The 14,299-nt window shown below is 38.8% G+C and overlaps 1 protein-coding gene across 1 annotated transcript in view; it reads left to right on the plus strand.

Annotated features, from left to right (window-relative positions):
• Nucleotides 1-343: 343 nt before the first annotated feature.
• LOC134575595 (pendrin-like) overlaps nt 344-14,299 on the plus strand; it is a 260,212-nt gene continuing 246,256 nt past the window's right edge. Inside the window, exons 1-2 of the mRNA XM_063434915.1 lie at nt 344-372; nt 807-958. Coding sequence (XP_063290985.1) covers nt 822-958 — 137 coding nt within the window. The 5' untranslated portion in view covers nt 344-372; nt 807-821. The remainder of the gene's footprint in view (nt 373-806; nt 959-14,299) is intronic.

Raw genomic sequence — 14,299 nt, forward strand, 5'->3', positions numbered from 1 at the left:
TGTATGAAGAGAGCTAATAAGAGTTCTTAGAATAAAAACTGTCATATCATAATCTGGTTAATTTGGCATTTTTCTTTAACTCAGAAAAAGGACAAATGAGTTCCATGTAGTCTATATACAAATTATCATAACGTGACATTGTCATTATTACTTTAACAGTTTAAAAAAAAAAAAATCTGGACATGTTTTCATATTGAAACAGATAAATCATTGTTTCAGGTGTTAAATGACATGAACATTATGCATTGATGGTTGTTAAGTTTATTCACGTGCTGAGAAAAGATATGAATGCCATAAAAGAGCTTCCCTTGACCTACAGCCATTATATAATGTGGAGAAATCAGTTCAGATGTTAAAGTTGGAGTTGTACAGGTAGGAGAAGGACTGCAGTGCATGTATTATACAGTATTTTGTATTTGTTACTACTGGTTTTTGTTGACTTTGTTTCCATTTAAATTAATAATCGTTTTTTTTTTTCGTTTGAATATTATTTTTGTCTTTGCTTGCTGAAAAAAGCTGGGATCAGGAATAAAACCTTTTTCAAACATTTTAATTTTTTTCAAAAATTGATTTATCTTTAAGATGATTATATTCTATATTTTTTTAACCATGGATAGTTATTTATCGTGTATGAGAGAATATGAGAGCAAGAGATGTAGAGAGAGGACATGATTAAACTTTTGGATTTCAGAGACATTTTCATCAATGTATATTTTTGCACACATACTTGTGATTAGCCAATTTCATAACTTGGAAATATAAAATATTTTTATATTAACTTATGCATTATTTGTTATGTTTGGTAGACAACATTGAACAGGATGAGTATACCCAAGAATGAATACAAGCCATATTTGGTGTCAAGATCAGTTTATTCTGAAACAAACTTCCAAGATGAAATTGAAAAGAATGAAATTGTACCTAAAACATTGCGGCAGAAGGTTAAAAAGCATGTGAGGTGAGACTTCCTTTCCTATTTTTACATGAAAAGGATGCATAGGAGCGAATATATGGTTTACCAGCTAAACGTAGAAATGTTGAACAGGAAATGTGTGGAATTCCAACAGCATTTAGAAATTTAATTAAAAAGTTAATTTGAAAAAAAAATCCTACTACAAAACTTAGCTATTTTAACATAAGGTTAATGCATTTCAAAGTCTCTACAGTTTATTACTGAGTAAAAGAGAAAACCTTATGAGTTAACGTAATTGGAAATAAAAAATCTACCTTAATTATAGTAAATTTGTATGTTGTGACATATTTTGCATGGAATGAGAGACAGTTTCAACTATGATATTACGAAATGTTATGGGGTTTATGGTCATATCGTAAAATCTCATATAAAGCACAAAATCTAGTTTTTGTTTCTTTGTCAGTTTTAACCTTGTGGCAGAGGTTATCTGTGAATTTTCTGTTTTCTGTGATGTTTTTCTGTCTGAGGTTGTTTTAGCAGTGTTGCTGTATTTTAATTCAACTGCTATTTCCTACTTATTAAAGGGGCACGATCATAATCAAAAGAATGTTAATGAATTTGAGTTAAATCACTTTGTTTGTGCTGCTCTAGCTACAGCATTGGCAACCTTTTGAACTTCAAATGTTGTGTTCTACATCTCCCAAAATTCTCTTACAGCCATAGTGCTGGTAAAAACCTAAGGGCAGTTCCATAGCATCTCTAATGCAGAATGTCACCTACCCCTGCCCTAGATGTTCATAAAACACATTAAATATATAAAAAAAGGGAAAATACAATTTTAAATACATATTTTTGTACACTTTTTTTGGTACAATCTAAACATAACTAGTGTTATTGTGAACATGTTTTATATGTGTAAGTTGTTCACTGTTTTTGGAGAATATGGGCCACATATTCAGCCACATCTCCTAAAATAGGCAATTATACATGTGCATGGGTAGAAAATTTGGTTCTGACAAAAATTATTTGTTCCGAAAATAGAGAATCTTTTGGGACATCTGAATTTCAGCCGAATATGAGAAAAAGTAAAAGATGGAGGGCAAAAATAACTTAGATTTATATATTATATATATTTTAAAAAAACAGCTCATTATTGGGCTAAGCACTCTCCAATCCTACTCACTTTGTTCAAGAAAACTGATGATGCTGATGCATTTATGTCTATATATGCCAATGTATTTTGGGGGTTGGGTAAGAAAGCACTTTGTGGCAAGGTTATTGGGCATCTAATGGGAATATGGAATTGTATGGGCTTGAAGCTTGGGGACTTCAGGCCTACTCTATTTACCTCAAAACTAGAATATTTACATAAGAATTTAGAATGGCATATATGCACTATGGGAAAGATGTGGGGCCATAGAGGACGCATGAAAATGGTACCAGAAAATGTGGATTTAATGCTGATATGGAGCACTTCAAAGCTACTTAACCAGGACAACACACAGAAACATGGGTAGGAATGCCTTGAAATGTCTTGCTCAGTCCTCAGCACATTTAGCATAGTCACTGCATCTTTTTGTGATTTTCTTCAGAGAAATTACTAATTCAGGATTGTCCTACCAGATCAGAAAATAGAGGCATGCCATCACATAATGAAATAAGGAAAAGATGGGTAATAATCAGATCGTTGTTGGTTATTAGAACTGAACTGCAATTCGGCTTGAAACAGATCTCTAACAACAAAGTACTCAATTCCACTTTTTTATTTTTTTTTAGGTGTAATAGGTGCAATTTTTCCATACTGATTTACTGTGGCTTCTCAACTTTGATTTAAAAAAAAAAAAATCAGCAGCCCCAAACTAGTTGCTGCTGGCACTTAGCAGTAATAATTTTATAATTTTCACACATATTGATTTTTTTGGGGGGTGAGTTTCAAAGACTGTGAGTTCTTATTCTGCAAAGATTTGGATTCTACATCCTATGAATATTTTCATTATGGTTTTGGGACATTGTAGGATTAAATAAGAAAGCTACCAATTTCGGAATTCAGGCGTGCAATTTTACTGTGTGTGTGTCAATTTTGAGGCAAATTGTACATCCAAATAAAAATCATTTAATTATGATTTTTTGCTTACAGCAGCAGCGATATCTTTGCTTTTTTGTTTTAGTTTAGTATTTAACCCCTTCAGGACGGAGTCAATAGTGCACGTTCTGATCAAAACAAAACGTAAACAAAGAATGGAATTTGCGCTATATGTCTGTTCACCCGTAGTTCCCCTCTTTCAAATTATATGCACACACACTTATTATATATAATTTTGTTCAGGGGAAACAGGGCTTTAATCTATCATTAACTATTCATATATGGAACATCATTTATTATGAATAAAAGTAAAAAAAATGTGAGAAAATAAGATTTTTTTTTAAATTTGCATTTCCGTCTGACATTTTAACTGTGAATGTCATAATACTGTCATAATACTGCACAAAAAAAATGCACATATTTGTAATCAGCGATGTCTCACCAGTACAACAGTACCCCCCATTAACAGGTTTTATGTTGTTTTGGAAAGTTACAGGGTCAAATATAGAGCATTCCATTTTCAAATTGAAATTTGCCAGATTGGTAATGTTACCTTTGAGACGGTGTGGTAGCCCAGGAATGAGAATTACCCCCATAATGGCATACCATTTGAAAAAGTAGACAAGCCAAGGTATTGAAAGTGGGGTATGTTTAGTCATTTTTAGTAGCCACTTAGTCACAAACACTGGCCAAAGTTAGCGTTCATATTTGTTTTTGTGTGAAAAAAGCAAAAAACAAATATTTGGCCAGTGTTTGTGACTAAGTGGCTACTAAGAAAGACTGGACATACCCCACTTGCAATACCTCGGGTTGTCTACTTTTGCAAATGGTATGCCATCATGGGGGTAATTCTCATTCCTGGGCTACCATACGCTCTCAAAGGCAACATAACCAATCTGTCAAATTTCAATGTCAAAAAAATGAAATGCAAGCCTTATATGTGACTCTCTAACTTTCCAAAACACCATAAAACCTGTACATGGGGGGTACTGTTATTCTCGGGAGACTTCACTAAACACAAATATTAGTGTTTTAAAACAGTAAAACATATTACAACAATAATATAGACCATAAAAGTGAAGTTCGCTTGTAAAAAATGCAAAAAACGTCACTTTTACTTAAAATATCATCGTTGTGGGGGCGTGGCCGGACCGTTCAAGGGAATGGACGTGTGAACGATCGGCTCCGTGAGAAATACCCGCAATACAGCGATTAATCTAGCGTTTATTGAGAAAAAGACCCAACAAACCCTGCCTTGCCTAACCTGGACATTATGGCACAACGTATGTCCAAAAAAACTAAGCCCAAAGAGACTCCATCGCTGCAAAGTGCGGCCAGGGCCTCGCCACCACGCCGAACACAAGATGGCGCAGACAGGCCTAACTCCCCGGCCTCGAGTTCAGGACGGAGCGATGTCACATCTATATCCCACCGGGAGATACCGGCCACAGAATCCGCTATACAGAGAATGCTGGATAGCCTCCAGACATCTTTAAGGGCGGATTTCACTCTAATCGCAAAAGAAATTAGAGACGATGTCAGGGCGCTGGGGGAGAGAATGGACTACATCGAAACCAAGACGGAAGAGATCATAACCGCACATAATAACGTGGTAACCGCTTATGACACCATGGAAGCTAAACTATCTTCCATATATGCTAAAATAGCCGACCATGAAGACAGGGACAGGCGGAACAACATACGCATCCGAGGCATCCCAGATAATGTAGGCCCCAGCGAACTGGGCAATTATGTATGCCGCATCTTCCACCTCTTGGCGCCAGACCTGCCGATTACCGCACTGCTGCTAGACAGAACGCATAGGCTACCCCGACCCAAACATCTCCCTCAGTCCGTCCCGAAAGACACTATAACCCGTGTACACTATTACACTACCAAGGAAATCATAATGGCGGCTGCCAGGAAAAAACCCACACTCCCTGAGGAATACAGCAAAATCCAGTTATACACGGATCTATCTGCACATACATTGAATGCTCGGAGGAACTTTGCTCCCGTAACCAGCGCATTAAGAACGGCGAATATTCCTTACAAATGGGGTTTCCCTGCAAGAATTATCATCAAACGGAACGGCGTTGAGAGACACATTACCAACTTAGAGGAGGGGAAACGAACTCTAGCTGAATGGAACATCCCGTTGACTGAAAATGGGGAACCTACACCACCATCATCTACCCCACAACATGCTACCACAGTGACGACCTCGCCGATGAAAATCACTCACGACTGGACCACAAGCACGAAAATCAAATGACTTTTGCCGCATGTGCAATCTGAGACAGTGTAAGCCGGCCTTGGCGGCAAATAGCCGCGACACGAGAGAGTCAGGCTCGGTGGATAAGTACCTTATTACTTGCCTTACCTTCAGATGCATATACTACTGTATATCCTTATCTTTACTTCATTTAACCTCTATGTTTTATCTATTCTAATGTTAACACTGTTGCCTCCCCCTGTTATATACGATCCTACTATGCTGGGGCGCTGGGGTGTGTGGTGTTGGGGATGTGGAGCCGCCATTAGCACATGGCGACTCCGCACCTAATTCTCCAGCGCGCCCCAGATTATCTGAGGGGCTTTATGTATGAATGTATAGGGACTGTGGTGTGCCTCAGTCTGGTGTCAATGCTGTCACAAAGACACCGAGCACTCACCGCTCCGGCTACATTTCTGGAGTCCTAGCAGAATTACCAGTTATAATACTCTGGGAGCCTGTTTTTTTAGATGTTTATGTTATACTTTCCGTTGCACTCCTAATATTTACGTTTTCTTTTTTAAGCATGGTGTATATTTGACCCCCGGACCATTAGCCTAACCATGAATGGCTGCAATCCAAGACAATTCAGTGTTTCATGTACCAGGCTTTTTAACTACTGACCGAGGGGACGGCAGAAACTTCCCATGCGCTACCTGGATGGCCGCCTGGACACGGGAGCTCCTACATGTGGGGATTCCTGTGAGTAGCCGGCCATCACAAACTCTAGTGTAATACCTTACTCCCCTAGGGGAATCAGTTTACCTGCTCTCCAAGTTACGAACCCTTAACCAAGGTGGGGGACGATAGTGCCCTCTCGGCCTACTAGGGGCATCCTCTCTCATCCCGACTAGCGGGTTTTCTCAACCCCCATGTAAGGGCTTCAGTGCCCATGAATATTTTGAAACCCAGGTCCTACACTATGGACCCTTGTTCTGTATATAGTTGGTTAAACTCCCTTTTGTTATTCTCCCCCCCCGACTTCCCTACCCTTGCCAAGGTAATTACATATCGCTTTAAACATGTCACTATGTATAACACCAACGTACACCAGCCAGCTTATTGTACCACAGACAGCCGCCTTAATCTATCGTCCCACCATTCGACTCTAAATGACGCTTAACTTACTCTCAATAAATGCCAAAGGGCTTAATTCGCCTCACAAACGCCGTATGGCATTGCTGGAAGCACAGAAACAGAAAACGCATGTGGCGAAACCGACCTCGCCACGTGTCCTTGGAGGGGGCTAATTGCCCGCCTCTTGCCTTTGGACTATGGACCAGACTTTATGGGAATGTGATACCCCAGATAGCCATACCATGGAGCCTATTCATATAATGAAAGACTATGGGAAAGACTTTAGCTCCATGGCAATTGTACTGTGTGAGTAGGATCTGCGCGCTATTCGGTAGTTTTGTGCGTGCAGATCCCAGCTATCTGGGGATAGGTGAAATGTCTGTGTGTTATGTGTAAATGTGACTTTATGTATTTTAAAGTGTTTTATGTTGTTTTGCAACCATGTGGTTAATGGAGTCTGCCTTTAGTCCTGGGTAATTGGATTACTTCTCCAATTAACTCCAGGGCAGAAGGGAGGAAACCAGGGTGCATTGTGGGGATGTTTTTCTGCCAGCCAGAAAGGAACAAAAGATACTTTTAGTAACTTTTAAACCCCTGGTCGGATTCATGCCATTTTTTAATATGTTGTTCCCCTGAATGGATTGATTGTGGATATGTATTTTTATGTAAATGTGATGTATGGTTTTAAAGTTATGAAAGTTGTGTAAAAGTATATTTTACACTGTATGCATAATGGGATTATGTGTCACACTAAGGGGAGGGGATGTGTGGGAGGTAACATCTATGTCATTGGTTCTTTTATGCCTCCCCCTGGGTGTGGCCTGTATGTGTGAGTTGGAAATAAAAGCCAGGCTGGATGAGCCAGTCCAGAGTTCCTGTTTTACCCTCAAAGTGATGTGTCGTCTCATTATTGGGGGAAGGATTTATTGCATGCTGTTCCAGTTGACTGCTAGGAGTACAAGCCTATTCGTATGGTTCCTATTCAATGGTCTACAGCATTCATATGCTTGGGAGAATTTAAAGGTTTCTCGGATTCGGTGATTGTGGTGTCTGCCAGAGTGCTTGGAGTCCTCAGGAAGCACTAGGAGCATCCATTAACGGAGGTACCAAGTCGGGGTGCCAGGCGATCCGTTACAACGCACATAGCATTTTACCAAGAGACTCACTTCCAAACTTATAATTCCCCTAAATTCTCCTCCAGATATTTCCCAATAGGGTACCACTGCACGTACAAGAAAAAAAAAAGAGGTGCTTCTATTTTGTTCAGCAAGGACATAGCATTTCAATTGATAAAGAAAATAAGCGATAGAAAAGGTCGTTACCTCTTATTACAATGCATAATAAATAATGTTCAATACACACTGGTTAACATGTATGGCCCACCTGACAACCATCACATTTTCCTAGACCAAATTTTGTCGTTAGCAAACGCCCATAAATTCGGAAATGTCATAATTGGAGGCGACACAAACTTTATCCTAGATCAAAATTTAGACACGACTTCCTCCTCCAAGATCTCAGGCAATACCACTAAACAAAGGACACGCTCCATCTCCCTTCTGGAAAACACTCTACAAACACACGGGTTTATTGATATTTGGAGGACTCTACACCCTCTACTTAGAGACTATACTTTCCACTCCTTAGTCCACAGCTCATACTCCAGAATTGACCGATTCCTCATTCCCCCCACACTCGCACCACAAATAGCTACAGCAGACATAGGCACCATCACCTGGACTGACCATGCCCCCATCATACTGAAATTTGCAACACAACACCCTACTAGTGGGAACCGCACCTGGCGTCTGAACGACACCCTCCTGACCGACCATAAACTGGTGACACAAATCACCAAAGAAATAGACACTTACTTCAATCTAAATGACACTGGAGAAGTCGAGATAGAAACTATCTGGCAAGCCCATAAGGCGGTCCTGCGGGGCCAATTCATTAAACATGCTAGCCATAATAAGAGGCTTCGGACACAGGCGTATATCGATCTACACAAGACACTAGCTAACCTCACTCGCATTAACAAAACAGCGCCATCACATACCGTCACAAGACAGATTCATGAACTACAATCACGACTGAAAGACATGGAGCTGGAAAAAACAACCTACTTAATGTCGAAACTGAAACACAAATTCTTTAAAGACGGAAACAAAGCAGGGAAGACATTGGCAGCACAACTCAAAACTAAAACACTATCGTCCAAAATAGCATATCTCACTGCAAAACAGGGCGAAAAGATCACGGACCCACAAGCAATTGTGGAAGAATTTAGTCGCTACTACAGCGGCCTATATAACTTAGCAAAAGACCCAGACTGCCACTCCCCTACGCAAAACGACATAGACACATATCTGCAGGATATCCACCTGCCGACCCTCACCCCGGAGGACTGTCAATCCCTAACACGACCCTTTACGCCCCAGGAAATAAAAGACGTTATTAGACAGCTACCAAAACACAAATCACCTGGCCCGGATGGGTTTACAAACCTATACTACTGTACGTTCCAAGACCTTCTAGTACCCTACCTAACAGAATTGTTTAACCGCTGCTTTCAGGAAGGTGCTATGCCTACAGCTATGCTGCAAGCTTTCATCTCAACTCTACCCAAACCCGGGAAACCCCCAACCCAATGCTCCAACTTCAGACCCATATCGTTGTTAAATTGCGACACGAAGATTTATGCCAAACTTTTAGCAAATAGAATCAATCCCATCCTCACCCGCATAATCCATAATGACCAGTCAGGCTTCATTAAAGGAAGGCAAGGTACAGACAATACCAGGAAAATTCTGAACATACTATCTCATATTGATGTGACACAAACAGAAAGCCTCCTGTTAGCTTTAGATGCGGAAAAGGCATTTGACCGGCTCAATTGGAAATACATGATTTCAGTTTTACATAAATTCGGCTTCCCACGAGAACTGACCCGAGGTATTATGGCTCTCTATAAAGAACCAACAGCTCAAGTGTCCAACTCAGGTTTTACCTCACTACCATTCAGCCTCTCCAACGGTACTAGGCAAGGCTGCCCGTTATCCCCCCTCCTCTTTATCCTAGCGTTAGAACCCCTAGCACAAAAAATTAGACAAGACCCGCTTGTCTCAGGAATACAGATCGGGCAATCACAGTTCAAACTTGCCATGTTTGCTGACGACATTTTAGTCACCATTAGCAACCCAGACACCTCTCTGCCACACCTTACACATCTCCTACGAGACTATGGCAAAATTTCATACTATAAACTAAATCAAAGCAAAACGCAGGCCCTACCCATACATATCCAAACATCAAAAGTTGACAAATTAAAGAGGACATATCAATTCGACTGGAGACAGAAATACGTCACTTATCTTGGTGTCAAGCTTGCGCTACACCCGCATACCACCTTATCACTCAACTATGGACCTCTATCACATACATGCACCTCTTTCTTCCAATCATGGAAACACATCCACTTATCTTGGTTGGGGCGCATTAATGTAATTAAAATGATCTTATTACCAAAAATCCTCTATATTTTTCGGATGCTACCAATCCAAGTACCACCACAAATGCTGAGAAACATTCAATCTACACTATCCCGTTACATATGGGATAAGAAAAAACCACGTCTACCCATGTCCCTACTCCAACAAACATCGTCTGAGGGAGGGCTAGGTGCACCTAAAATATCCGCCTACTATGAGGCTGCGATATTAGAATCGGCCATTCGTATCCATGCTGATAAACACACGTTCCAATGGGCAGACATGGAACATGACAAGTCCAAACCACACTCACTATTACATATCATGTGGTCCCCTAAAGTACACCGCCCCCTAAAACTCGCACTATACCCAACCTCAGCACTAATGTTAAAGTATTGGGACAAATTATTATCAACAGTATCAGAAAAAGGCAAATACTGTGCCGAGGCTCCTATTGAGGCATTGACCCTACTGACTCCTTGGCTGTCACTGAAAACCTGGGCCAAATATGGGGCTAGGCATATTAAAGATCTGTGCTCATCCTACTCTATCGAAACATTCCCCGACTTACAGAAATGTTTGCATCTACCGAACTCCCTGATATTTCAATATCTCCAATTAAAAAGTGTAGTAACCTCCCAAGTCTCATGGCACCACTCAATGCCCCCCCAACGTGTAAACAGTACAGTTGCCATAATATCCAGGTGCCGGAACGCACCGTTAAAACCTAAATCTCTTTCGATTTGTTACAAATCTATTCTAGACTACCACACCCCCCAATCCTTCCACTTCACACGCCAGTGGGAAAAAGAAGGCATCTCTAACCTAATGGAAGGTACTTGGCTCAAAGCTACCAACGCCCTGAAAGGTATTACATCATGTTTCTCCCATATAGAAGCACACAAGAAAATGATCTATAGATGGTATCTTACCCCCCACAGACTGAGTCAAATATACCCAAACGCAAATCCCATGTGTTGGAGATGTTCGAGCGACACAGGTACTATGATGCATATTTGGTGGGAATGTATAGATATTCAGCCGCTATGGTCCAAGGTACAGCTCATATTAAACCAAATCCTACAGCATGAAACATGCATCACACCGGAGGTAGCACTATTGCTCCTCTACCCATCACACTGGGATCGAGCAGACAAGAAAATAGCCTCTATCGTGCTCTTAGCAGCACGCCACCTAATATCACAGGGTTGGAAGAGTACTACATGTCCCTCTAGAAGGGAACTAATAGAGAGGGTGAAATTATTCTACAAGTATGAGCTGCTTACTGCAGATTCATATACGAAGAGACAACGGTTAGAACTAATGTGGAGACCCTGGGTTGCCCTCTTGGAGAAGGACAACCCCTAGGATCTCCCTCATATAACTTTCACAGCCCAGAGCAGCACTCGCCTCTATTAGCCGAATGGAAGGTAGAAGGTCACACCGGTATAACACTACCCGATAGGGCTGGACGGCTGAACTGCCAACATATGATATGACAAACTATTACATGTCATTTCTTCCTAGTTTGGTAACATATCCTAAAAACGTATGGTGATGTATGAATGCCCAGTTACAACTGCTACATGTGGATCATTGAGTTTGATGTATAAGCAATTCTATACATATGATACAGAATATTATGTACGACTATGTAACGTAATGCAAACTACCGACACGTTGTATGTATATATATATGCACTGTTAAATACAATTTGCTGCCTTGGTACTTGCCCCTCATACCCCCACCCCCCCCCCTTTTTCTTCGTTCTGTATCCCATCCCCCTTAAGCACTTGAAAAATAAAAATCGTAAATTTCAAAAAAAAAAATATCATCGTTGTAATACAATTTACCAGTTTGAAACACGAATATTTGAGTTCAGCGAAGTCTCCCGAGTAAAACAGTACCCCCTATGTACAGGTTTTATGGTGTCTTGGAGAGGTACAGGGTCAAATATAGTGGTTGCGAATTAAATTCTCTGCACTTTCTCCCTGTGTTGTCAGGCATGTCAATCAAATTTTAATTAATCAAATCACATAATTACGTTAAAAGATTATTTAAATATACATGTAGAATTTTAATATATATGCATTTATAGGTATTTAAATTCTACGTGTATACTAATGTAATCTTTTATGTAATTATATGTATTTATCTATATATATATATATATTTGCGGTTATTTGTATTTTATATATAGATAGATATATATATAGAATGTCATTCTAAGTGTATTTTGTTACCGATATATATATATATATATATTAATAACAAAATACAGTTAGAATGAAATTACATATGCATATATAATTTATATTAAATTTTGTTTCAATATTTTATTTATTTATTTTATTATTTTATTTATTTATTATTTTAATTATACGTATTTATATATAATATATATATATGTACATCTATTATATATATAATATATATACATATTATATATATGTAACGTCATTCTAAGTGTATTTTAATATTAATATATATACTTATATTAATATTAAAATACACTTTGTATGACGTTACATATATATAATATGTATATATATTATATATATAATATATATACATATTATATATATATATAAAAATATATTTAATTTATTTTTACACTTGTCTTTTATTTTTTTTTTATACTTCCCACCAGCAGGGGGACTGTCTGATATTTCAAACAGATCCACAGCCAGCTATAGAGGGCCATGTGATCGCTCTTTGAGAGCGATCACATGGCCCCCGGGGGCCTGATTTGCCGTGGGAGGGCTGCCTGGGCTGTGAGGCAGTCCTCCCGAAGCGGATCGCGGCGGAGGTAAGTACATCTTACCTCCAGGGGCTGGAAGCCGTTACGGCGTGCTATGCCGTCATAACGGCTTTAAAGCCCACTTAACCCGTGACGGCATAGCACGTCGTAACGGCGTTAAGGGGTTAAGTGATGGTCTCCAATGAAGTGTCATTATCAGTGTCAACAAACTGACAGGTGTGTGTAAGTTTGATGAAGTGTCAGAAGCATTATGCCCAAACACACTTTTTTTTTTTTTATTCCATAAATAACTTCCTGAACTAATTAAATACAGATATTATTTTAACCATAGTTGTCATTTAAACCCAAAATCTAACCCTAATTTGACAACCCTAATGACAGCCCAAAACATATCCATACCTCTAGCTAATCTTAATCCGTTTTTTTTTTTTTACATCAGAATATGGTATTTGTTATTTCATACTTTGCATTGACATTATCGACATACTTTGCATTGACATTATCAAATATAAAATCATGATGTGTTATTTTTCCTCACTATATATATATATATATATATATATATATATATATATATATATATATATATACACACACACACACACACACCTTTCTGTCTTTTCTTTTTTTAACCCCTTAAGGACTGAGTCAAATGTACAAGTTGTGAGGAAAACAAAATGTAAACAAACCACACAATTTAATTATATGTCTGTTCAACAATAATTTACCTCTTTCATACTAAGTGCACCCACACTTATATATCATTTTGTTCAGGGAAAACAGAACATTTATGTCATATCAAACATTCATATATGGAACTCCATTTTATATGAATAAAATCTAAAAAAACTTTCATAAATTAAGAAATGTTGCTATGTTTCAATTTTTGCATGGCAATTTAACTGTTAATGTCAGAATACTGTTCAGTTTTCCTGAAATAAAACATACATATTTGTATTCAGAAATGTTTCACGAGTAAAACAGTACCCCCCATGTATAGGTTTTATGGTGTTTTGGAAAGTTACAGGGTCAAATATACGTCTTGTCTATTTATTTATTTTTTACATAGAAATTTCACAGATTGGTTTGCTGGGCCTAGGTTGCCTTTGAGACCGTATGGCAGCCCAGAAATTAAAAATTACCCCCATTATGGCATACCATGTGAAAAAGTAGACATCCCAGGTTATTCAAAATGGGGTATGCCCAGTCTTCTGTAGTTGTTTTGCATTTTTCACATAAAAACTGTACTTTCACTGATAATATTATTGTTAGTATATAGTTTACTGCCCTGAAACACTCCTAGTTCTGTTCAGTGATGTCTTACAAGCACCATGGTACCCCCCATGTATAGGTTTTATGTTTTTTTGGAAAATTACAGGGTCATATATGCGGCTTATTCATTTATGCTTTTTCACATTGAAAGATTAGTTTGCTGTGTCTAGGCTGCCTTTGAGACCATATGGCAGCCAAAAAAGGAAAATTACCCCCATCATGGCATACTATTTGAAAACATAGACATCCTAGGGTATTCCAAATGGGGTATGTCCAGTCTTTTGTAGTAGCCCCTTGGGCACAAACCCTAACCAAAAGGTAGTGTTCGTTTTTTTGTTGTTGCATTTTTCACATAAAAACTGTACTTTTACTGATAATATTATTGTCAGTATAAAGTTTACTGCCCTGAAACACTCCTAGTTCTGT

The sequence above is a fragment of the Pelobates fuscus genome, chromosome 10, assembly GCF_036172605.1.
Source record: "Pelobates fuscus isolate aPelFus1 chromosome 10, aPelFus1.pri, whole genome shotgun sequence".
NCBI lineage: Eukaryota > Metazoa > Chordata > Amphibia > Anura > Pelobatidae > Pelobates > Pelobates fuscus.